Source organism: Clupea harengus, chromosome 1 (genome assembly GCF_900700415.2).
Source record: "Clupea harengus chromosome 1, Ch_v2.0.2, whole genome shotgun sequence".
Classification (NCBI taxonomy): domain Eukaryota; kingdom Metazoa; phylum Chordata; class Actinopteri; order Clupeiformes; family Clupeidae; genus Clupea; species Clupea harengus.
The window spans coordinates 19,273,414-19,299,824 of NC_045152.1; the positions used below are offsets into that span (position 1 = coordinate 19,273,414).

At 42.5% G+C, this 26,411-nt stretch overlaps 2 protein-coding genes across 3 annotated transcripts in view; one reads left to right on the forward strand and one right to left on the reverse strand.

Annotated features, from left to right (window-relative positions):
• The first annotated feature begins 107 nt into the window (after window positions 1-107).
• Window positions 108-12,661, forward strand: bri3 (brain protein I3). The gene is made up of 3 exons (XM_012825953.3): window positions 108-709; window positions 1,398-1,512; window positions 11,004-12,661. The coding sequence occupies exons 1-3, from the start codon at window positions 535-537 to the stop codon at window positions 11,134-11,136; spliced, it is 423 nt and encodes a 140-aa protein (XP_012681407.1). The 5' UTR covers window positions 108-534; the 3' UTR covers window positions 11,137-12,661.
• Window positions 12,662-13,779: 1,118 nt separating this feature from the next.
• The window catches only part of baiap2l1b (BAR/IMD domain containing adaptor protein 2 like 1b), a 51,226-nt gene continuing 38,594 nt past the window's right edge, over window positions 13,780-26,411 (reverse strand). For both annotated transcript variants that reach the window (XM_031570110.2, XM_031570118.2), the window contains exons 13-14: window positions 16,503-16,543; window positions 13,780-15,243 (exon numbers count right to left, since the gene is read on the reverse strand). In XM_031570110.2, coding sequence (XP_031425970.1) covers window positions 15,168-15,243; window positions 16,503-16,543 — 117 coding nt within the window. In that variant the 3' untranslated portion in view covers window positions 13,780-15,167. The remainder of the gene's footprint in view (window positions 15,244-16,502; window positions 16,544-26,411) is intronic.

Genomic DNA, 26,411 nt, shown 5'->3' on the forward strand with positions numbered 1-26,411 from the left:
GATCACAATAATAATATTGACCAAATCTGCGTCACCCTTTTACGGGCTGCAGCTTCTGTCTGCGGTAGTAAAAGAGGTATGTCGCTTTAAGAAGCGCAGCGCGTTGTAGACGCCCAGTGCAATCACATGATTTCTGTCTTGTGACAGACCCGATAGCAGGAAAACGATTTTGAGTTTTTAAAGGAGTTTACGTAAACAACTTTGAAGGTTAGTGGACCAGAGATGAGTTGGTAATCGAAATGGTGTTAATTTAAATTGTATCCAGTCTTAACAATAAGTCGTCTTAATTAGACCAAGTGGTGATGGGTTTGGGGGATATTACCGACTTGGCGCATGGCGAGTGGTGAAGTTTCTAGTTTCTTGGTCGCGTTGTCTTTGTTTTGTCACACGCTGTTACTCTGTTAGTCGCGCTCAGGCACTTTTGAGGGTTGTATGACGCCCAGGGATAAGCCAACCAAAAATCAAGATCTCAAGGTGAGAGTGCAGGCAGCTGAGAAATCAGATATATAGAAAATCTCAAAGCGTTAACAGCCCATGTCAGATATGGATAACAAACCCCTTCTGCAAGACAAGCCCCCAGCCTATAACACCGTCTCGGGGGCGTATGAATATGGGCAACAGCAAAATTATGGCGCTATCCCAGCGGCTGGCCCGCCACCTCCTGGATTTCAGCAGCCACCGCCGCCCTATCACTATCCTGATGGACAAGGCAAGTGTACTTTCTCCCTCTCTCTTTTATTTGTTTTGAATGAGGAATGGACGAAGCTCAATGTGTCAAACAGTACTCATGGTTATGAATGCTTTAACATATTACAGGTATTTAGAAGGATGGGGGAAAATGAATGATAAATGTAACTCCAAGTAGGCTATTGCTTTGAACTTTGCTCAGAACAGTGAATATGATTGATACCTTTTAAGGCCTACTGTGCCAGGGGGCGCCCTTAGTAAAATACAAGTTATAGTCAGTTACAATAAAAGTACAGTCAAAGTTGAGTATTGTGTAGTGATAAAAAAAACCCACAATAAAAACGTAAGCTACTATAGCTACAGGGAGATTAAAGGTAGGCTATCTTCTTTGAACGTCGCCTGTATGGCAGTCTGTATCTCGCGCGACTTTTGGCCTTTGGAACTAGACACAGAACAACTGTAGTTGCTTCCTCATATGCACTGAATTTACAGCTAGCTGTATAAAGTTGTTTCATTGTCTTATGAGTTCCTCACTTTCACTCTAAATTATCGCAGTGTATTTTCATTGATGACGAGATACTATTTAGACCCCTGAACCGTTGCGGCACGATGTTAATGTATCAAATACAAAGCAGAGTTCAGCGAGTCTTTAGGATTGGTCTGACAGATGTACCCCAGGTCTTTGACTGCTCTACCCTTTCTGACTGCAGCTTATCCAGCTGTACCAGGCCAGATGCCAGCTGTGGCTCAGCAGCCAAACTACACAAACACTTACACCATTATCCAGCCCTCAGTGGTTGTGGTAGGGGGTTGTCCTGCTTGCAGGTAAGTCTACCCACCAGAGACACAGCTTCTCACCAGTCTGATTCCACACCAGCTTAAAGAACATAGGGCACGATGATAACTTAAAAACACACACACGCACACGCACACGCACACGCACACACACACACCTTGTGGCTTATGTTAATATGTTGTCAAGTTAAGTATTGCAGAGAAGCTAGCCAGCAGAAGCAAGGCTTCTGTAAATTTAGATGTTAATACATCCTTTGAAGTCAAACTACTAGTGATGATTTCTGATTATGGTAAAGACTGTACTTGTTGATATCAGAGAAAAGTGGAACTCCTTATGTTCACTTTATAAGCAACATGGAAAAATGGTTTGTTGTTACATAGTTGTACAGAGAAGTATGTATTGTTCTCCTATGTCTTGAAATACAAATATATTCACACATTAAATTGACCAAATAAAAATAGAAAAACTGTAAAAGAAAAATTCTACTGAACAAAGGTATTATACAATTAAATAGATTTATCATTAAATGGCCTACATTCCATATGGTGAGGTAAGCCAGAAAAATCTGTTTTTAATACAAAGCATTGACACTAGTCTTTTTTTCTCTTAAAATGTTGATGTCTGTGGACTTCTATTATTGTTCAATATTTTGATTTCATTAAGGCCAACTAGACTTGTAATTGGAGGTGCTTGTTTTAGTATCAGAGTTTACAGGATTCGGTTATTTAAAACATTTAATAGAACATGTCATAACACCTACAAAACCAACAAAACATGGTAAACACACAAGCATCTCAAAGGAACTTTCTCTACAGGTAGAGAAGGTTATATTTCATGCTTGGGAAAGGTTTGCTGAATTTCCAGGAAGCCCCACATGTAGTAAACAACAGATACTTTCAGTGTATCCAGACAAGATGTCTGTGACTTGTTAAGCTACATGACACATGTTGCATGACTGCCACTGTCCTATCACTGAGTACTTTTTGCTGCATTCATCTTTACTGAGTCATTGTCTTACTGATATACACCGCAACCAACTGTTGTGTCAGACGAGAACTTTTTACGGATGGCTTACTTCCTGTGTAAAACCACGTGTCGCGGAAAGAGAAAGAGCTTGTGCCATTACTTTCCACAAAGTTTCCTTGATGTTGCTTTTGCATGACTGGTTTTTAGACATTAAGGTTGAAAAGGTCAGAGAATTCACATTACTTTCAGTTAGATTATTGTGGAAGTTGCCTTGCTTCATGAAATGCTGAGTCTGATTCCTGGGTAAGCTGTGGTTAGCAGTCATCATCATTCATGTGGCATGCTTCCTAGTGAGGTTAGGACAACCATGTGACGGCTGGATTGTTCACTGTGTCAAAGTTCTGGATTTTTTAAACATCATGCCTCAAAAATATATGTCAGAGTCAGCAAGCATTTTTTAGAATAGAATAGTATAGTATAGTACAGTATAGTATATGCCTCTACTTGATTTATTGCATTATTAACCAACATAAATCAGTTGGTTTTCCCTTTTCCCCTCATTGCGGGATAGCATTCACATGTCTGGATTTATATATCAATTTGCCAGATTTCTGTAGAGTCCCATTTTGTGTGTGGTAGGAGGACAGAAGTTAAATATTCTATCAAAGTGTGGATTTGAAGCCATTCTTCTCATTAGGTGAACTTCATAGCACTGCTCACACAAATATAGCAAGCGTGTACCTCAGTGAGTTTATTTTTAGATTCTAGAGAAGTGGGATTGTGGTTCAAGGCACCCAACTAGCCTCTTGTAAACAAAACTATCCACACCCATTAAAAAGAATAAGAAACATGTATAATGAATGCTAGCATCTACATTTAGAGTGAGAAGATGTGGACAAACTGCAGTGTCTACCAGAAATGAAAAGATATCCTTAAAAGAAGACCTTAAAACAAATGTTTTGGTGTGATATTCTATTGCTTTTCGTGGAAGCCTTAATTTGCCACATGCTTTATAAAAATGATTTCTTCCCTTGTTGAGTCATTCGTAGCTAGGGTTGGGTACCGAGAACCGGTACCAATATGGAACCGGTTCCAATACAACCGGTACCTACCCGGACCGAAATGCAACGCAGATTTCGGTGCTTCATTTCGGCACTTATCAGATAAGACTGTTGCTATGAAAACACCAATGAGCGTGAGCGACACAGGACAAAGTTTACATTGGGAGCTGGGGCAGTTTTACATGTGCCCCACAGAATCTGCCTAGCGACCGTGTTCAATTGGTTCAGGCACCGAAATGAAGCACCGAAATCTGCGTTGCATTTCGGTCCGGGTAGGTACCGGTTGTATTGGAACCGGTTCTGACAGTGAAGAGCAGGCAAGCACAAACAAAACTAGCCATCAACCTTTTAACAGAGAAAATACCGAAAGGTAAACGGTCAAAAGTGTGGCTGTATTTCGCACAAAAAGATTCAAAAATCGCGACGTGCAGCAAATGCAACAAAATAATTGCGTGAAAAGAGGGGAGAGAAGGCAAGAGTCAACGGCAGATCAGCAACCGAAGACTGAAAAATATACGGAGATGACCGCTAAACTACCAACGGTAGTCTCTTAAAGGGGCAGTACACATTTTCGAGTACTCAGTGTGTTCAAGTAACAAGAGTAACTATAAACAAGATAGAAAAGATAGGTATAAACAAATCATAAAATGGTGAAATTTCATGAAATAAATGCAAACAAAATAATACATTAATACAAAGGCCAATATGCTCATATTTTTGCAAAAGAAGTTTGAAGCTGTTTTTTGTATTTATTTATATTTATTTAAGTATACTATAAACTGTTGTTTACAGTTAATATAATGTTCATAGTTTGAAGTTAAAAAGTTTGAAGCTGTAGTTGGAAGCCAAGTGTTTTGTATGTATTTATATTTATAATATACTTTAAACAGTTCATATATTGTTCAATTTGAAGAAAAAAAATTGCCTTGGCAATAAAAAAAGCCTTTCTTTAATGTCGTCAATCGTCGCTTTGTGCTTTAAAAAAAAAAGTAGCGGTTCAGGCACCGTTTAGGCACCGGTATCGTTTTAAAAGTATCGGTTTAGCACCAATATCGGAAAAAACCCAAACGATACCCATCCCTAATTGTGTACTTTCAGATACATATCTGTGTGTACAGGCCTCATCGACAGCATCGGAGATGGTTTTCTCCTGTGCAGGTCATGCGATTAGTCAGGAAAGGTGTCGGATTTTGCCGGAGAAGGCAAATATGCTGATATTTCTACAAAAGAATTGCTGAAGTATTGAAGCTGTAGTGTGTACAGTGTGTGTGTGTGTTTTGTATTTATTTGTATTTATTTAAGTATAGTCTAAACTTTTGTTAACAGTTCATATATTATTTAAGTGTTAAGTTAAAAAGTGTTTTGTGTTTATTTATATATATAATCTACTTTAAACAGTTCATATATTTGGCAATAAAAAAAGCCTTTCTTAAATGTCGTCAATCGTAATTTTTTTAATTTATTTTTTTAATTTTTTTATAAAAGTATCGGTTCCGGCACCGTTTAGGCATCGGTATCGTTTTAAAAGTATCGGTTATGTACCGGTATCGGATAAAAACCAAACCATACCCATCCCTATTCGTAGCACCATCTGAGCCATTGGCCTTAAAACTGAGAAACTTTCTGGTCCCTTGCATCTAACACAACTAGGTGACATCTAGGTAACAGAAAACTCACATTATTACGCTAACATGTAGGGCCTGTCATCACAATTTATCGCTTTTATTTCACCAGACTCGTTAGCTTTAATTGACATCTCTCTTTAATTCACTCCTATTCTCTTTGCTATAGCAGCATGCAGCACTGCTGTTCACAGTTAATCACGTCATGGTGTCCATTTAACTGTCAAAATAAATAAAAGCTCAGACTGCTCCATTAAAGCAGCAGTAAGGAGTTCTAGGATCAAACTAGTGAGCTAATTACCAACAACAGCACAGTTGGCACCGCTAACACCTTGCTAGCATACTAACTAACTGGTGTCTCTTGGTGAGGTAGTTGTTGATGTCATGCTGTGAAAGCTTTTCTTATATTTTTGTGTTGTGTTGTGTCATACTAACTAACTGGTGTCTCTTGGTGAGGTAGTTGTTGATGTCATGCTGTGAAAGCTTTTCTTATATTTTTGTGTTGTGTCATACTAACTAACTAGTGTCTCTTGGTGAGGTAGTTGTTGATGTCATGCTGTGAAAGCTTTTCTTATATTTTTGTGTTGTGGTCCTCAGAACAAAGTAGTCCTGAGGAAATAACAGTTGTATGTATCTGTCCTTCGCATGACCATTGTTAGATTTGGGCATTTTTCATATACTTTCAACTCATACGAGTTCCTCCCCCACAAGAATGTGTCACATTCTCGCTACCTTCATTAACACACAAATGGTCAGAAAGACCCTTCCTGTCTGCTGACATTCACACCTTTTCATATATAGGTAGCCCAGCATGCACACAACCAGACCACAGACACACCCATTATGCTAAGTTGTGTATTCTATTGACTATAACTGAAATGTAATTTGTATACTGAGTGTGTTGTGTTGAAGAAAGGATGCCGTAGAGACACCAACCGCTACGACCGGTGAGAGAACGGAGCAAGGAGAATTGAGGAGACATCGCGGCCTGTGGAGTCAAAGGCCAACCAGAAGACAAACTACACTATGGACCATACCTCCTAATATCTCCTTCTCTCTCTCCATCGTAGCGTGTTGTGTGTGCTCGAGGTCTGGTACATAGAATAAACCGACATCACTATCAGACGGCATTTCATCGAGTTCTTTGCTAGAATCACGCAACCGCAACTAACGTCAGAGCTAACATAGAGGTCTGTTATATAGTATAGCAGTGGTGTTTTCACGGGAAATCTGTTTAGCTTTCCACCCATACCAACGATATTCTTCAGTTGGTGTTGATCCACCCAGTTTCACAAAAAATACAAGAATTAACGACCAGGAGAGACGCGCATCTGAAGACTGCTGCCTCAATCCAAACGGTGAGTGAATATCTTGTATTTAACGCTGAAAAAAAGAACAGAAATTATCGTTAAAGTTTAGTCTGAGTTAGGTTGCAAGGACTCCTAAGTTTCCGTACCTGCAGTGATTTGAGGGAGAATTCGCTGTATGTTTTATGTACACTTGCATTCATGTAATGAATAACAGGCCCAGTAGAGATGTGTACGTTTGAGAGGAAATCCACAGTTGTGTGTTGGTGCCGTTCCTATTCTAGGTCATCCTAGTCTAGATTTATTTGGAAATAGCTACTATTTTAACCGTAGGGGTAATTGTGGCCGCTTCACAAAGCGTGGTATTTTCAATTAGCTGGCTGAAAAAGCAGAATTGGAAATGCAATAAGCAAGCTACCATACTGGTTTAGGTATTCTTATGACCGCTCCACAGAAGCGTGGCATTTTCAATTGGCTGGTTGAAAAGCAGAAATTGATTATGAAATAATAAGTTGCCGTACGTAGGCTGTTTGTTTTGGTGCTTGAAGGCTTGGTAATAATTTAGCTGATGCTTGGTTGTCCTGTGAAATCGAATCGCATGATTTTAAATAGCCGATGAGCTAATTTTGCGTTGATGTGGGCATCTTGTTTAGCTTAGAGATTATTGATCAAAAACCAGACGTTTTAATTTAAGATTTAAAACTGATATCGCAAGCGACCGTTCGTTGGCACAGTGAAGCTCATCGGGAGTATTCGACCTCGAGATAACGTAGTAGGCGAGGCCTAAGTGGGAAGTCGTGTACATACGATTTAAGTTTTAACTTTGTGGAAGATAATGTATGTTTTGTAACATTATAAGTTATACGTTTATTTTTGTCTATCTGTAAACAATTAAAGATGTTCAGGAGAAGTTTGAGCCAGACCAAAAACATCCCTACTATTGAGATGGGTGATTTGGCAGTGCGTGAGTTTGACGAGAATACCATGATTAAGACAATCAGAGGTTTTTTGAATAGTCATCTCAAGTTGAATGAGACCGAGAGGAAAATTGAGCTGCAGTCCAACATTCCGCCTGACAATGACTTTTGGCCACTTGATGACATCAGGCGCAGTTTTGAAAAGCTTTTGCACGAAAAAGATAAAATCAAACTTTCTCTCGTTACCTTAGATCAGATAATGCGCCGTCAGAGGGCACAAGAAAAAATGGAATCAGACAGAATTCTGAAGATTGAGAGAGATAAGGTATCGTCACTTGAAGGTGAATTGGTTAAAGTAAGACATGAAAAGACTGAGCTAGAATGGCGCCTGAATGTTGAGAACAGCACAGTTCGAGCAATTGCAGATGATGTGAAAACATTAAAAGCAGGACAGGCCAAGAACGAGGCAGAAATAGCAAGCCTGAAAGAACCCAGGGAGGGGGAGAGACGAGAGGCTTTTCAAACAATGCCGATGCTAATTGCTAATTGTGGGTCAAAGAACATGAATGTAGACTCAGGTGTTAATGATGGCCTGGTCAGATTGAGAGCTTTGACATCTAGGTATACTGGTAGAAATGTAGTGCATTCTTATAAATCTGCAAAGCCGCAAGATATTGACCAGTGGTCAAAGGACCTGCAGCATCCGCGTAAAGCAGGGATGAATATCTGGTCTAAGATTACTCGCTTGCGAAAGATTTATCAGTTGCACCCATATGATGGCGTTTCACTGTTGTGCACTGTGCTAAACAACACAGAGGCTGACAAGGTGAAACGGGATGTTGATATTGGGTTAGGAGAGGATCAACAGAACCTAGATCATGGCTGGAAGGCAGTCCGTGAGTGGATTCAGGAGGCTACCAATGCAAGTACAGATTGGGGAAAAATATCTGGTTGTAGACAGAAGGCTAATGAAGCGGTGGATGAATTTGCCCAAAGATTTGCTGAAGCGTTCTTAAGACATTCAGGCATGAGCGGGATGACAGAGGAGAATGTTATGACCAATAACAACGGTGCCTTGAAGGCAAATTTCTTGCATAATACTGTCCCTGAGCTCAGAAGTATTGTTAAGTTGACTACACCCGGTTGGGAAGACACAACGTTCACCTTTGAGATGCTAATTAATGTAGCAAGGAGGATAGAACGCAATACAGAACAAAGGGTCAGAAATGTCAGCACACATGGCCTACACACAGATCCAGAGTTCATGCTTAGAAATGTGAAAGTGGGAAATCAAGGTGATCCTAGAAGCATCAGAACTAGGAAAATAGAGACATCTAGGAATGCATGTCATAAATGTGGAAAACAAGGACACTGGGCTGACAAATGTCGTCTCCTTGGTAAGAGGAAGCACAACCCTCACTCCAGATATGACAATGAAAGTATGTTCTGTAGGTTTATTAAATTAAACGATTATCAGAGACAGGCCCTTATGTCTGCGGTTCCGGGAAACTGAATCTGCCCTCCTTACATTCTCTTACGGCAGCTGAGAGTCAGCACCTTGACAAAGGTGATATGTGTGTAACCATTGAGAAAGATGGTCTACGTTCGGTGCCAGATGGAAAATCCCCAGTTGAGAGTGGGCTGTGCCATGTTGAGTGGGCAGTGCCAGGTTACTGTGATGGGATGATAGAGAAGGCACAGGAAACTGTGGCGCCGTTGGGGTCAGAGGTCAAAACACACATAGAACCAGAGTCAGTGGAAGCTATAGGCGATGCTTTAGCTGAGAAAGTTGTAAAGAGAATTGTAGGTTTGGAGGGCCGAGAGCATGACCTCCTGGAGCATGAACATAAGGTGAATGCTAGACCAGTTGAGAGTCAATACTGTACAGAAACGACAAGAGCCGTGCAGATAGCCCCATTGGTGAGGAGAAATCCAGAGCCACGTGATGGGGAACATACTTTGTGTAAGTGTAAGAGACCACACACAGTATTGTCACTTGCTTCTGCTACAGTCATGGTACAGGGAGAACGGACGTCACCCACAGCACACAATGCATGGCCCCAGAACAACCATCTCTGGTGGAGCGCAAGAGGGAAGCAACTTGACTACGGCTGAAATCAAGTCATGCTCTTTTGTGTTAATCATATCATTACTTTTAGCAATGATATGATGATTGGATGGGAATTTAGATGATGGACTTGATTATAGACATGATTATGAGATATGGGTTGATGATATAGGCCAGAGCCCTAGTATTAAGGCAGTTTTAATGTTCAGTGTTATGTTTTTTTTTCAAAATAGTTTGTTCTGGTCCTATGAGTGAAATGCCTCATTCTTGGAATATGTGATACTGCCGCAGTTTTCTCTGTTTGTTTTTCAGAACAACAGTCTAAGGAGCAGCATGAGGGGAAATGGGAACGCAGGAACCATTGACCCGCTGCATTGACCAAGCCATCACCGTTGTCCAGATTCACCTCACCCGTTGGACAGCAGTGACGACACAACATTCAAAGACTTGACCAACAGAAACTGATGAACCAGAAATGCATGGTCGCCATTCACAGCTCGCGGAAGGCGGGGGTCGCTGTGCAAAAAGGGCCGTGAAATAATTTTACCCAAGCAAATAATGGGATTTTCGATTTCACCTGTGAAGATAAAGGACATGGCATATTGGTTTCAAGAGACACCAGATCTTGAAGATTGATACACTATAGGAACATGTGTTCTGTTCTAAACCTTTTTACCACTACACTATGGGAACACATGGTGTTTGTTGAAATTTTGTAACAATGTTGGATTGTTTGATCACTATGTTTGATTATGTCCATTATGGTTTTGTTAGGTTTTATTGTGATCATGATGTATTTTGATTTATGATCAGATGGGGAGATTGTTAGATTTGGGCATTTTTCATATACTTTCAACTCATACGAGTTCCTCCCCCACAAGAATGTGTCACATTCTCGCTACCTTCATTAACACACAAATGGTCAGAAAGACCCTTCCTGTCTGCTGACATTCACACCTTTTCATATATAGGTAGCCCAGCATGCACACAACCAGACCACAGACACACCCATTATGCTAAGTTGTGTATTCTATTGACTATAACTGAAATGTAATTTGTATACTGAGTGTGTTGTGTTGAAGAAAGGATGCCGTAGAGACACCAACCGCTACGACCGGTGAGAGAACGGAGCAAGGAGAATTGAGGAGACATCGCGGCCTGTGGAGTCAAAGGCCAACCAGAAGACAAACTACACTATGGACCATACCTCCTAATATCTCCTTCTCTCTCTCCATCGTAGCGTGTTGTGTGTGCTCGAGGTCTGGTACATAGAATAAACCGACATCACTATCAGACGGCATTTCATCGAGTTCTTTGCTAGAATCACGCAACCGCAACTAACGTCAGAGCTAACATAGAGGTCTGTTATATAGTATAGCAGTGGTGTTTTCACGGGAAATCTGTTTAGCTTTCCACCCATACCAACGATATTCTTCACCATATACCATCAAAATGAATTTAAAGGTGATTCCAAAACTAGCTGCCTGTATGAAACATACAAAAGGGGGTCAATTCCTGCATACATTTGCTTTAATGTTTCAAGCTAGCAGAAATAAGAGCGCATGTGTCTTCTCCTCAGGGTTGGGGTGCTTGAGGACGACTTCACCTGTTTGGGTATCATGTGCGCCATCTTCTTCTTCCCCATCGGCATCCTCTTCTGCCTCGCCCTGCGCCAGCGGAGGTGCCCCAACTGTGGCGCCACCTTTGGGTAGAGCCACCGAGGACCAAACGGAGCGGTGGCCAGAACGGCGGCTACGATGGCGGCGGCGGCGGCCCAGTCCTGGCTTCTCTTGCCAATGCTTTTATCCATCTTTCATCAATCATGTTTGCACACCAGTAATGCCATGCATACAAAAAAAAGTGTATTGATAATGAGAATCTTATTTTTTAAGATGCATGTGATAACTTTATTGTTAATTTGTACGTAACGAGACAAGGTTAATTATCGACGACTCCGTGATTAGCTGCCCCAATCCAGACCTCTTTCATTCAATCATTGGTGCCTTTACTAAGTCAGAGTGTGACCTGCAACTGGAGCTGAAGATCTTACGCTCCTGTCAGCAGCACAGTAACTCAACCCCCCCACCTAAAGCTCTACATTGGACTAGCAGACAGATGGAGGAGGACTCTTGCTGTCGCACCACACTGGACTGACTAAAGCAGGAGAAGCGGAATTAGATGAAGACCATCATGACGCCCATTGTTTTTAAACAATGCAGGTCACTCTGGGCGATGCAGTGATCTGAACAGTTGCCGCTGGTCAGTGCATTCTGGGAGAAGGGAATAAGAAGCTGTTCCAATCATACGTCTCCCGTTGCACGGAAGACTTCTGGCCAAAATGGTGTACACTTAAACAATCACTCAATCCACCACAGAGAAGTAAACCTGCTGTTCTTCTCTCTCTCTCTCTCCCTCTCTCTCTCTTCCCTTCCCTGAGGCCCTATCTTAATCGTATTTTTATCTGGGGATCCTCATAAACTGATTCGATGACTGCTACAGAGTTGGTTCTCTCTCATCAACAGTCCTTTTTTACGAGTCAGTTTGCTTGTTTAGATGCTGTTTATCACGAAAATAACTGCACCAAGTTTATACAAATATATAGTTTTTGTTCAGAGACAGCGGTTCTTGCCTGTTTCTTCTCTTTCGGGGGCCATATTAATCCTTGCACTGCACTGATTTTCGCATTTAGTATTGGGATGAACACTGCTTTTTGTATGAAATGGATGATGCTTTCTGATAATGTTTTGTCTGTCTGTATGTACATATATGCAGCCTTCAGGTAAACTGCATAGCGTGGCTGTGCTTAGGCTCTGCTGGCCTCAGAGAGTTGGCTAAAAATAAAAATATAAACTTAAGTTGCAATAAAGTTGTTTTTAAGTCATGCCACAGCCGCATGCCAGAGGAGTTTCAATGCACATGATTTTTGTTTGCTTTTGTTAGGTGATGTATACTGAAGCCAATATTTGTTTCGGTAATGACTTTAAAAACTGTCATTTTAATCATGTATGAGTTGAAAAATGTCTTATTTTTTATGTTGCTTGTTTCCCTCTCCTCCTGTCCCTCTGTATGTATGTATGTGTGTGTGAAAGACTTGCTAATTGTAAAGTTAAATGAAAGGGTATTTTAATTTCCCCCTCTGTCTCCTTCAGAACACGCCAGTGCATGCCGCCATGATCAGTCAGCACTTTTTTTTATATGAGAGAAATACTGTAAATTAAAGTATATGAGTGCAACGTGTATGACTCCAAAGTGACCTTTCTTTTTAAAAGCGTGTTCTATGTCTGATCTGGACAGACAGTCATGTTAAATCTGAATAGAATAACCCTGCAGTCAGTCTGTGTTGGAATTAAACTCAAACGTCCCTATACAAAGTGGTAGCAAGACACAAACATTTGAACCATTTACATTGTGTTTCTTCCCTGCTTTTCTTAGAGAAAGGCTTTCTCTAATTGGTGGGCTGCAATATATACATTCAAGAAGCATAGTTTTTCTTTCCTTTCAGTTGCAGCAAATTAGGCAACTCAAGGTCTTTGAAAGGGCCTGCTTAAAGAGAGCACTCGTGAGATCATGTGTCTCTCTTTCTCACGGTCATAAATCTGTTCTGAATGCGTGGGGACAGACACATCAAAGAACACAGAAATGATCAGATAAGTCATTGATGGCTGTAGAGATATTGAGTCCCTTTGTGATGACAAGGTCCAGGGTATGACCAAGAGAGTGAGTTGGCCCCTACACATGCGGTGTAAGGCTGTTTAGAAGAGATCTAATGTTCAGAAGAGCTAGCTTTACTCTGTATTCTGTGATGTTTAATGTCTTAGTTTAGCTCTGCCTTCTGTTAGCGTATCAGTGCGCTGTCAGAGTGCTGTGTTTGTGAATAAGACCTGCTTCTCTGCTTGGGTGTGGTTCTCTGGTGCTCTCAGGGTCATGTGGTGTAGGCTTAGAGGAAGATGGGGCACCTCCTCTATGATGGAGACAGCCAGCCACTGACCTCCGCAGTGCTGCTAACTAGAGGGGTGTCTATCGTTCTTGCCATCATCTGCATCCTTTGTGCTGACCAGAGAGGTCTCCGCGTAGGGATCCTTTCCATGTTGGCAGACCCTTATGACATCTACTAGCCTGTCACTGGGGAAACAAGCAGCTTACTTTGACTTGCTGGCTTCATAGGATTCCATTGCATTACCATTTTTCGGTTGCTGGTTTTAGCATTTAACTTCAATACTGGACTTCTTTTGATCCTTAATTGCCCTAAAAGTTGTTGTCTTATTTTAAAACTAACCACTCAAGTTCACTGTCAATATGTGCTGGTTTCACTGACCTTGTTAAACATAGGAAGTGAAAAAAATGACATCCATGTGTGCAGAAATAAAACATTTATTTGTATCTTCATAGAGCAAGTATGTAACCTAAAGTCACATCATCAACAGCAGCCAGAGGAAATAAAAAAGCTTTGCACTAGGCCTCTGAATGGCTTCCCTGAAGTGCCAAGTTGAAATGGCCGTCAATGTAATGAAGGGAAAAACACAGTATTAACCTTGCACCTCCACAAGATGTCTTTCCGTGTGTCTGATGGAAGTAAAGGGGTGAAGTAGAGGTTAAGGCAAAGGTGTTCTCTTACACTGTGAGGACCAAATCTATTCTTCCACAGTGGGCAAAAACACCTAATAATGGAATAGTGGAATAATAGTGGAATCTGTATGGAAGCAGACAGTACATAGCAGACAGGAGATGGGCCATGGCACTGAAACCACAAGTGCTGATGAAAATAAAGAAACACTTAAATGATGCCAGATTGTGATTACCGGTAAGTCCATGCTTAGGGACACATTCACAGAGCATGGAAAGGCTCTATTGTAACTGTCTGCTACTGTTTTAGAAGAAAAATGCTTGTGCATTCATGAGAGAAGTTGAATCTATCCCCTAAACTATCCTGGGTGAAAGGTATGAGTTTCCCAAAGTCTCCCAAAGCATTCGCAGTCATTCTCAGACAGCCAGGCCTGCGCAGTCTCTTCATTCAACTTCTTCTGTTATGACCATGGACTGAGTCTGCTTGGTGTCCCAGTCCAACCTTTGCTTCCTATCAGTGCCTTGCTTCCAATACACAGACCAATCCCTGCACATATAGAAGGATACTGACCTGCTACTGTGTGCTCACACGCCTCTCGTCCTAGAGTCCACATATGTAATAGAGATATCAGTAGGTATTTAAACTATTATTGTCACCAGATAATGCACATCATCAAAACAACACAAGCAACACTATCAGAGGGATGTTCAGTCGATATCAGCCCCACATATAGTATTATACATTCAGTGTTTGTCCTATGGCAACATGATATCCTTAACAGTGATTTCAAGAAGATACAGTGTAAGGTATCAAGATACACAGCTAAAAGTCTATCTACATACAGCAGGAATTGTACATGTACAATTTTAGATACTTGTATTAAGCATCCTGTCATCTTGCTTTGTTGCATAAATTGCCTATATCGCTAGTGGCAACGTCAGAACTGATGTTTAAAAAGATATTTAAAAGAGACATGTATACTTCATTCAAAGGTACATAAATAAATCTACTTCACACAGTCCCAGGTCACAGTGTCAGACTGATTGGATGCAGCCATCTACCCATCTAAAGAACACAGATGAATTCAGACTGGAGATCCGTGAGATCATCTCCCTCAGACGTCCGTCTGCTGTGCCAACCAACCCAGTCTCTGCCCATGCCCATGCCCACGCCCATGCCTCAGACGACGGGAGCCGATCTGTCATTGGTGACAGTGGGTCGGAGTCGGACCGTAGCAAATGGGTTTCCTCCACCTCTGTTGGGGGGTGAAAGCTTGTTAATCACATCCATACACAACGGGCCTTAAAACACATTTCATCTCCGCCACTTAACATCAGGCAAACTCTCCACATCTTTGTTTTAGCACGGCATCTTTTTTTAAATTGACAGTCATCATGTTCTCTCCGCCTGAGGCCGTTCTCTAGAGCCTGTCTGCACCGCACTCATTGAGGAGAAATCTAAAGCATGTAGATATAGTTTTCAAAAGCACAGGAAATAATTACAGAACACATTTCAGAAGAACCATTCAAAGAATGCACCATTTTACTTGAACCGCAGTCATAGCAATGCCACGAACATGTTATGGAGATGGGCTAATCCTGTCTTAAGTTGTCTTGACAGCCGGCCCTCAGTGCTCCAAGTGTGTCATGCCACTATGAGTCATTGACATGGCTTAATAACCTAAAAGGACGTGACATAATGGGCTATTCTAACATTGACATGGCTTAATAACCTATAAGCATGTGACATAATGGGCTATTCTAACATTGACATGGTTTAATAACCTATAAGCATGTGACATAATGGGCTATTCTAACATTGACATGGCTTAATAACCTATAAGCATGTGACATAATGGGCTATTCTAACATTGACACATTCTGAGAGTTGTCCTGAGAGTTAGAGATGATGTTAACATGGCACTGACATGTTGCTCTACATCGACACATTCTGAGAGTTAGAGATGATGGGATCATTGGGTTCATGGCACTGGCATGCTGCTCTACATCGACAGACAGTTAGAGATGATGTTAACATGGCACTGATATGTTACTCTACATCGACAGACAGTTAGAGATGATGTTAACATGGCACTGGCCTGCTACTCTACATCAACACATTCTGAGAGTTAGAGATGATGTTAACATGGCACTGGCCTGTTGCTCTACATCGACAGTCCTAATGACCGATTAAAGGGTATGGCGTTTGCCTGTTAACATCTCTATGACTATGTCATGTCTCTTATGACAGAGGGTTTTAGTAAAGAGTTACTGAGGGCCCCTCCACATTCGGTGGCTTTCTGGTCAGAACCCCTATATGAGATGAGATTTTGGAGGACCCCTTTTTGTTTGTCAGGTTTTTAATATATAAAGAACCCTGACAGACGAATCAAAGAAGTGTTAACGATTGATTGAACCATTTCTGTCAGTCTGAATCAGAGCCAACAGATTTCAATTAGGTAAGGGCTGGTATGCAAGGCCTATGCAGAGTGGGTCCTCAGAGAGAGATACTCACGCGAGGAAAGGTGGTCTTGAGATTCCATTCATCTTGTGCGTCTGGAGGAAGAAGCAAAGCAAAAGGGAACATTAGATAACAGCTCAGTTTCTGTCCCTGCGCACGTGCTGAAGGACTAGATGCTATCAAGGCCAGTCTCTGTTGCCACAGAAACCAAGATCCCATGATCAGACAGGATAAGGCACCTGATCAGTCACCGTATCAAACACACCTGAGGAATGCTGCACATCTAGAAAGACGTGTGCTGCTGTACCTCGTGCTAAAAACTTCACATGTGCTGCTGTACCTCGTGCTAAAAACTTCACATGTGCTGCTGTACCTCGTGCTAAAAACTTCACATGTGCTGCTGTACCTCGTGCTAAAAACCTCACATGTGCTGCTGTACCTCGTGCTAAAAACCTCACATGTAACATTCCTCTAGTCCACGCACAGTCACAGCACTAACTGTTTTCTGCATATTCTGTTCAGGTGCTTCAGAGAAAGAGAGTATTTGTAGTCGGAGGTGACTCTCTCTCAGTGACAGACATGACACAACGCTTACACAGGAGGAGTAAAATACAGCATAGCAATAAACGGTCAGACACCATTTCAACCACAAAGCAATCAGGGTTTGTGTCAACTGGCCATTTACTTTAATACAATCCCAAAAGTATTTCAGTAGAATGTAAGTGTATGGAATATAAAGGTGTTCAACATTCTATGTAGAAGGGTGCACTGGGTCTATCGTCAATGGCTCACCATTACTTAAGTTTAAAAGAAGAAGAATAAATGAGTCACATTCCATCCTCTATGTAATTAATCTATTTCAATGAATAGCGCAGCCTGTGGGCCCAGCCCTCACACCATCTGTATTCACTGCAGTTTTCACAGTGGGGCTCAGAGCTGCACTACCCCTGATGTTCCACAAGAGGGCGCCGTCTGCCTATGTGCAGCGCAGCAGTCCTTAGTGACCCTGTCCTCCACAGTCCCTCTTCAGCCTGGCGTGGCTCATCTGTGTGCTGCTGTCCAGCTGTCTGATGCTGTCCAGCTCTCTGATGCTAATCCTGATTTTAATCATTTCCGAGGGAGCGGAGTGAAGTGGCTCTGGGCCATCCAAAGTCTCAGATGGACGTCCTTCAATCAATCCAAGGTGTCCCCTCTGTCTCTTGAGTCACACACACACACACACATATATATATATATACACACAACACAGTATGTGTGTGTTTAAGTGTGTGATGCTTAGAGTGAAAGAGCATGTGCGTTTTGTTTGTGAAGACTGAGGGGCTGAGACCTGGTGTGTTAAGATGGAGACACTATGAATATGAATATGTTTATCTGGTGTGTTAAGATGGAGACACACTATGAATATGAGTGTGTTTATCTGGTGTGTTAAGATGGAGAAACACTATGAATATGAATATGAGTGTGTTTATCTGGTGTGTTAAGATGGAGACACTATGAATATGAATATGAGTGTGTTTATCTGGTGTGTTAAGATGGAGACACTATGAATATGAATATGAGTGTGTTTATCTGGTGTGTTAAGATGAAGACACTATGAATATGAATATGAGTGTGTTTATCTGGTGTGTTAAGATGGAGACACTATGAATATGAGTGTGTTTATCTGGTGTGTTAAGATGGAGACACTATGAATATGAATATGAGTGTGTTTATCTGGTGTGTTAAGATGGAGACACTATGAATATGAGTGTGTTTATCTGGTGTGTTAAGATGGAGACACTATGAATATGAATATGAGTGTGTTTATCTGGTGTGTTAAGATGGAGAAACACTATGAATATGAATATGAGTGTGTTTATCTGGTGTGTTAAGATGGAGACACTATGAATATGAATATGAGTGTGTTTATCTGGTGTGTTAAGATGGAGACACTATGAATATGGGTGTGTTTATCTGGTGTGTTAAGATGGAGACACTATGAATATGAATATGAGTGTGTTTATCTGGTGTGTTAAGATGGAGAAACACTATGAATATGAATATGAGTGTGTTTATCTGGTGTGTTAAGATGGAGACACTATGAATATGAATATGAGTGTGTTTATCTGGTGTGTTAAGATGGACACACTATGAATATGAATATGAGTGTGTTTATCTGGTGTGTTAAGATGGACACACTATGAATATGAATATGAGTGTGTTTATCTGGTGTGTTAAGATGGAGACACTATGAATATGAATATGAGTGTGTTTATCTGGTGTGTTAAGATGGAGACACTATGAATATGAATATGAGTGTGTTTATCTGGTGTGTTAAGATGGAGACACTATGAATATGAATATGAGTGTGTTTATCTGGTGTGTTAAGATGGAGACACTATGAATATGAATATGAGTGTGTTTATCTGGTGTGTTAAGATGGAGACACTATGAATATGAGTTTATCTGGTGTGTTAAGATGGAGTCACACTATGAATATGAGTTTATCTGGTGTGTTAAGATGGAGACACTATGAATATGAATATGACATGACTGCAGCTGATAGAAAAAAACGAGTATAAAAAAGAGAGGACAAAATGACACAAACGCTGGAACAAGAGTGAGGGATACAGAGAGCAGCGGCATGGACTGATAGCGCGGTCCAAACTCTAATGAGAGACAGGGAGAGAGAGAGAGAGAGAGAGAGCTGATAAATATTTCACAGTGGCTGAGGGAGCGCAGGGGAGGCATATCCTCTTACCTCCTCCCACTGTGCCGTGGCCCTCACCAAACATCACAAATCAGAGCCACTACTGCAGGCATCCCACTCTCACAAGGGGAACCCTCGCTGGACGCACAACACATCGTGTATCTGTGTACCTGCGCGTGTGTGTGTGTGTGTGTGTGAGAGTGTGTGTGAGTGTGTTTGGTGTTTTCCTATTCCATCAGCACAGAGAATGGGTGGGTGACATGAGCGAGTGGAGGCCAAACTAATTAAGGTGAGAGGAAAGCTCAGGCCCAGATCAGATGTCACGCGCTGGACTGGCTCCGACTACGCCTCCGGTTCCGGCTACCGCTCCGGCTACGGCTCCGCTCAGGGTGCTGCACATGATGCCGGGAGCCGCAGGTGTCACGACAGGCTGCAGCACGGTGTTGAGTTCCCATGGGAGAGGGAGAGGGAGAGGGAGAGGGAGAGGGAGAGAGAGAGAGAGAGAGAGAGAGAGAGAGAGAGAGAGGGAGGGAGAGGGGGAGAGAGAGAGATAGAGAGAGAGAGAGAGAGAGAGAGAGAGGGAGGGAGGGGGGGAGAGGAAGGTGCTACCAGCAAGCACCTGCTGAGAGCCTCATTGCATCACCTGCTGAGACTGACAGTCACTCACACACATCTGGCACCCCATGTTTCTCTGAGCTTTGTGTTGTTTTCAGCGATGATGTGCTTGAGTCAGTCACATTACCCACAACCAAGATGGCGCCGCGGATGGTCGACACGGTGGTGCGCTCTCTTGTGCTTTTTATGTTTTTGTTTATTTGTACGGTCTTCAGCAATCCTTCTACGATTACTTTTTCAAGAGAAGAACTCATGAATGTTCGACATTCCTTTCCTCAAACCCTTTCACCGGACTTTACAGACCCAGAAACTTTTTTGGAGATATTGGTTGGTGGAGCAGCAGCTCTTTGTGGAGCTTGGAGGAGACGCAGGCAAGGGAAGCGCGCCGGAGCGCTGGTTAGACTGTGAGAGCGGGGGTTCCGAACTCCGCTCCCCTCGTTACATCTGGCAAATGTCCGCTCTCTGCCCAACAAAATGGAAGAACTGCTGCTCCTCAACAAAATAAACAGGGATATATCAGGATCTTCCGCCCTGTGTTTCACTGAAACATGGCTTGGTGAGTACATCCCTGACAGCATCCTCCATCTGCCGGGCTTCCAACTCCACCACGCGGACCGCGTTAAGGAATTAACGGGGAAAACAAGGGGAGGAGGAATCTGCTTTTATATCAATGAAAGTTGGTGTACAGATGCCACAGTGCTATGGAAAATATGCACTCCTCACCTAGAATCCATATTCATTAACTGCAAGCCATTTTATTCACCGCGGGAGTTTTCCTCTTTCATTCTGGTCGGTGTCTACATACCACCTCAAGCCTGCGTTAGCGAGGCACTACGGCACCTGGCTGACCAGATAACCAGCACGGAGCGAAAATACCCAGACTCTCTTCTGATTATACTTGGGGATTTCAACCAAGCAAAACTCAGCCGCGAAATTCCGAAATACAGGCAGCACATTAAGTGTCCCACCAGGGACAAAAACACACTCGACCATTGCTACACAACACTGAAGAATGCATACCGCTCTGTTTCGCGTGCAGCTTTGGGACTCTCCGATCACTGCCTGGTTCATCTCCTCCCAAGCTACAGGCAGAAACTTAAATCTGCAAAGCCTGTGGTGAAAACTGTGAGGAAATGGACCAACGAGTCAAAGCTGGAGCTACAGGCCTGCTTTGACTGCACTGACTGGAGTGTTTTTGAGGCTGCATCTACATCACTAGACGAACTCACTGACACTGTGACGTCATACATTAGTTTCTGTGAAGACATGTGTGTACCCACCAAAACGTACCGCATCTTTAATAACAATAAACCGTGGTTCACAGCAAAGCTCAAGCAGCTTCGTCAAGCCAAAGAGGAGGCCTTCATGAGTGGGGACAGGATCCTGTACAACCAGGCCAGAAACACATTGACTTAAGCCCGAATTATAGATCTGCGTCGGTGTCCGTCCGTTTTACGGATGGGCGGGGAAACAGATTCGGACGGATTCGGACGTACTGTTTTTGATTTATACTTCTTCGACGGCTGTGGGTGTTGAAAACAATTCACCGCCAGAACAGTGGGTGGAGCAGCGGTTTTTTGGTCACAGACGAGCTACTACGCGACCTCTTTGAGTGATAGAATTCGTCGATTGTTTATCTCCCTCCTCCCAGCCGTCACGTCATCAAGAGCAACAGGTGTAGTCACATGGGTCTTTGAGACACACTACATTACAATGAATAGTCTGTCTAACGCTATATATTCACTTGAAAAGGCAAACTTATCTCCATCATGGTAGGTATTATTTGTGTGAAAAATAGTAGCAATCTATAACAAAATGATATGCTTATCTTACATACACTATAGAAACTATTAAAAACGATTCAATGAAATGAATACTATCTCATTTTCTTTGGTATTTTTTGTCATATTCAGATTTGTAATGATGATTGCTGGGTAATATATATGCTGTTGTCCAATGTCAAGTCTCTATTTGATCATGTGACGAGACGATATGATAGTTTAGGCGCAACATCTGAACGTCAAGACCAACAAGCTGACTGGGCAAATAAATATCTGTGACAACGTGATTACAGGAGGCAAACTGGTATCAGGGAAGAAGTTAAAAATAAACTGTCATCTGGAGAGTTTAAAAGAATACAAAACGAGGGGGAATCTACTGTATGGAGATATTTCTGCTTAGTAGTCAACGCGGATTTATTAAACCTGGATGGTTGGGGGAGAAAGATGAACGTCAAAACCGACAAACTGGGCCAGAGGCAAAAGCACCTGCAAGCTGAAAACAATGGCTTTCAAACATAAGCGTGATAAGGCATTGAACATTCCATATTTAAATATCTTAATAAGTAGTCAAGTCAACGTGTCTGCCTCACGTGATGGAGAAGTTCGTTTTTGAGACTAAAATAAATCACATTTAGGATAATAGCCTTCTTGTGTGCGGGGATTTTTTTTATGTCCTAGCTGTGACAACGCGATTACAGGAGGCAAACTGGTATCAGGGAATAAGTTAAAAAATAAACTGTCATCTGGAGAGTTTAAAACAATACAAAACGAGGGGGAATCTACTGTATGGAGATATTTCTGCTTAGTAGTCAAGGCATTGAACATTCCATATTTAAATATCTTAATAAGTAGTCAAGTAAACGTGTTTGCTTCACATGCTTCTCCCCTGTACAAAAGCGTCGGCTAAATGACTAAATGTAAATGGATTAGACCTCGATTGTTGGACTATGTAGATCGTTTTATAACGAACTTTGTGCACTTAAAGTTTTTAAAAAAAGAAACTGTCATCTGGAGAGTTTAAAACGACACTCGAGGGGAAATTTACTGTAGGCCTATGGAGATATTTCTGTCGGATGGCATCATATTCTATGCGGATTCTAATGAGGCTGTTTGATATGTCCAATGTAAGAAGTGTGAAGCTTTAATGAAATATGATTGATGCCATCCTCTTTCTCCACAACATGGATTAAACATCGATGGTTGGACTATGTAGATACTTTTATAAGGAATGTGTCCGTGTACTTACATTTTTCAAGAAAAAAGATAATCTTCAATGGTAAGACTTGTTTTATTCGCGCCTCTTCTGGTGTAGCATATAACGTGAGTTTTATTTAGGCATATCAGATGCATAGCGTGTGTAATGTGTAGGCCATTTCATTCCGTTCTTGCAATGTGAATAATTCATTTCAATATGCTTATATCCCTTTTGTGCGCGCTTGTGCGTTTAACGGGGCTTGTTTGTGTGAGCCAGTGCATTTATCATTCATCTGTTGATGCTCGAGTTTAATAAAGGCAGGCTATTCTTAAGAAACGTATGTAAATGTGTCAGTAGTATGAACAGTTGAGACATTGACTCATTGGGGTTCGGACTAAATATTTTACTTGCTGTCGGGCTGGGGTAGGGCTGGGACAAGTCAGCGCGATAAGGCATAGAACATTCCATATTTAACTTGGCATAGTCGCCCCATAATGCCGTGCGGCGGGCACATACTTTTCTCGATGTGATGCAGCGCATAGACATATATACATGTCTATGATGCAGCGCCCAACGATGTTCTTTAACAATGTTCCTTACTGTTCTAATTGCATGTCGTTGTTCTGTGTTGGGACGGAGTTTATACAGGTGTGTGACGGTAGCACAGTCTGTTCGTGATAACTTGTAGCAGGGCATAAAGCCCGTGCCATTTTGACATTGTATTGTGTTTAGTGTTTAATTAAAAGCCATAACAAATATTCCACACTTCCGTGATTTGTTACAATATCTTAATAAGTAGTGAAGTCAACGTGGATTCTATGGATTAAATTCATTTATTGACACATCTTTTCAGGACGGCCACAGCGCTTTAAAACGACGTGTTTATAAGTTACATTATTCAAAGATGGTAGATAAAAGGCGAGATAATCGCCAGGTGTAATAAGCCTACTTTCTCATTATGTGTGTGTGTTAGGGTTTGTAATGCAATGGTGTTGGCTGCAAGTTAACTCCACTTCACGTTAAGGTTAGCTTTTGTATATGAGCATTCATTTCAACTGTTCCATCATCTGAAATATCACGGTGTCGAAAAACAAACCTTTGATCTAAACAGAATATTCAGTATGGAATGGGAATATTTCAGAGCAGGGCTATCTTTTATCGCGTTTGACAAATATGCTCCGATTGCTGTGATGTCTCCTGTGAGGATGGGATAGTATTCTCTCCTATGAATTTGCGGTCATTTGAGCGTCCTTATAAGTGTTTCAGAAATATCTTCAGACCTCTTCTGTTATGTTTGTTCATAATCAACTAGAAGAAGCTTGTGAGACGGTCTACAGGCTATTCATAAAAAACATACGTAAATGTGTCATTAGTATGAACAGTTGAGACATTGACTATGTCTGGTTGGATTCCGACAATATATTTGAATGGCTGTCTGGCTCGGGCACTACTCTGTCGGACGCAGGCCGGGCTCGGACAGAAATATTCGGCTGATCCACACTCTATAACAGAATAGGAACAGATAGGGAATGAAACAGGAAATGTGAGATTCCGGAAATTATGTCGTTAGGAAATGATTTCGTTAGCGGACCAATCACAGCCAAGGGGGTATCCGTCGCTATCCGTTCGTATCCGTAAAAGTTACAAAAATCGAGAGGTGCACGTCGGTGTCCGTCCAGCTCTCCGAAGGGCTCGGATGGGCTCGGATGGGCGTTCCACCACGGGGAAGGGTGTTGCCAAGGCGTGGCTATGTGTCCGGACGGACACCGACGCAGATCTATAATTCGGGCTTTAGGAGATCAGAGTAGCAAAGAGAAGCTACTCTGAAAAGCTGAAAAACAGGTTTTCAGCTAACGACCCTGCGTCAGTGTGGAGAGGCCTGCAGGACATCACCAACTACAGGAAATCCTCCCCCAACCCCATGGAGAACCCTCAACTGGCTGACGACCTGAATGTGTTTTACTGCAGGTTTGATCACCCCACATTCACACCCCTCACCCGCTCCAACTCAGACTTCACACAATCATCTGCACCCCCTGTTATCACCTCCCCTGACTCCCCACCGGCATTGACGGTCTGTGAAGAGGATGTGTGTCAGCTCTTTCAGAGACAGAAGACAAGGAAGGCAGCAGGCCCAGACAGTGTGTCACCCTCCTGCCTGAAAGCCTGCGCTGATCAGCTGGCCCCCATCTTCACACGGATCTTCAACAGATCTCTGGAGCTGTGTGAAGTCCCCTCCTGCTTCAAACGCTCCACCATCATCCCGGTTCCCAAGAAATCCTCAATCACTGGGCTGAATGACTACAGGCCCGTCGCCCTGACGTCTGTGGTCATGAAATCCTTTGAGAGACTGGTATTGACCCATCTGAAGGGCATCACAGGCCCCCTGCTGGACCCTCTGCAGTTTGCCTACAGAGCAAACAGGTCAGTGGATGATGCAGTCAACATGGGGCTGCACTACATCCTGCAACGGCTCGACTCCTCAGGGACCTATGCAAGGATGCTGTTCGTGGACTTCAGCTCGGCGTTCAACACCATCATTCCAGAAGTCCTCCTCACCAAACTCACCCAGCTCACTGTGCCTGCCTCCACCTGTCAGTGGATCACAAACTTCCTGATCGACAGGAAGCAGCAGGTGAGGCTGGGTGAAACAACATCCAGCACCCGGTCAGTCAGCACTGGTGCACCTCAGGGATGTGTGCTCTCCCCACTGCTCTTCTCCCTCTACACAAACGACTGCACCTCAGGAGACCCATCTGTTAAACTCCTAAAATTTGCAGACGACACATCAGTCATCGGCCTCATCCGTGATGATGATGAGTCTACATATAGGCGGGAAGTTGAACAGCTGGTCCTGTGGTGCGGTCGCAACAACCTAGAGCTGAACACGCTTAAAACCGTGGAGATGACAGTGGACTTCAGGAGGAGCCCCCCAGCACTGCCCCCCCTCATCATACACAACAGTACTGTGTTGGCTGTGGAATCCTTCAGGTTTCTGGGATCCACAATCTCCCGGAATCTGAAGTGGGAACCCAACATCAACACCATCATCAAGAAGGCCCAGCAGAGGATGTACTTCCTGCGCCAGCTTAGGTCTGCAGAAAAGATCATTGGTGCCAACCTGCCCACCATCCAAGACCTGTACACCTCCAGAGTCAGGAAACGGGCAGGAAAAATCACTGCAGACCCCTCACACCCCGGACACAAATTATTCAAACTCCTCCCCTCTGGTAGACGCTACAGATCACTGTTCGCCAAAACCTCCAGACACAAAAACAGTTTCTTCCCCCTCGCCGTCTCACTACTGAACAACTAACCCACTGTAGCATATATATTTATATTTATATATTTATCCCTGCACTTCTCGCACTCTCCACTTCTTCTTTGCACTACTGTTGTGCAACATTTCACAGCTACTGTATATAGCCATTCCGCCTTGTACATACTTTTTTAAACTCCTTAGCCCATTGCACTGTTGCACTGTTTGTTTGTTTGTATTGCATTGTATTGTATTGTGTTGTATATTTTGTGTAAGCACACTGAGAGTCACTTTACCAAGTCAAATTCCTTGTTTGTGCAAACTTACTTGGCCAATAAAACCTGATTCTGATTACTAATGCATCACAGAGGATGACTGACACATGAAGAGAGAGAGAAACAGCAGCAGGCCATGCAGTTCACCA

What these genes read in the sequence shown, in the direction of transcription:
- bri3 (XM_012825953.3), top strand. Translation starts at nt 535, where the DNA reads ATGTCAGATATGGATAACAAACCCCTTCTGCAAGACAAGCCCCCAGCC. An exon ending in TCACTATCCTGATGGACAAG is followed by an intron (nt 710 to 1,397) that starts GCAAGTGTACTT and finishes TTCTGACTGCAG; the next exon opens with CTTATCCAGCTGTACCAGGC. An exon ending in GGGGGTTGTCCTGCTTGCAG is followed by an intron (nt 1,513 to 11,003) that starts GTAAGTCTACCC and finishes TCTTCTCCTCAG; the next exon opens with GGTTGGGGTGCTTGAGGACG.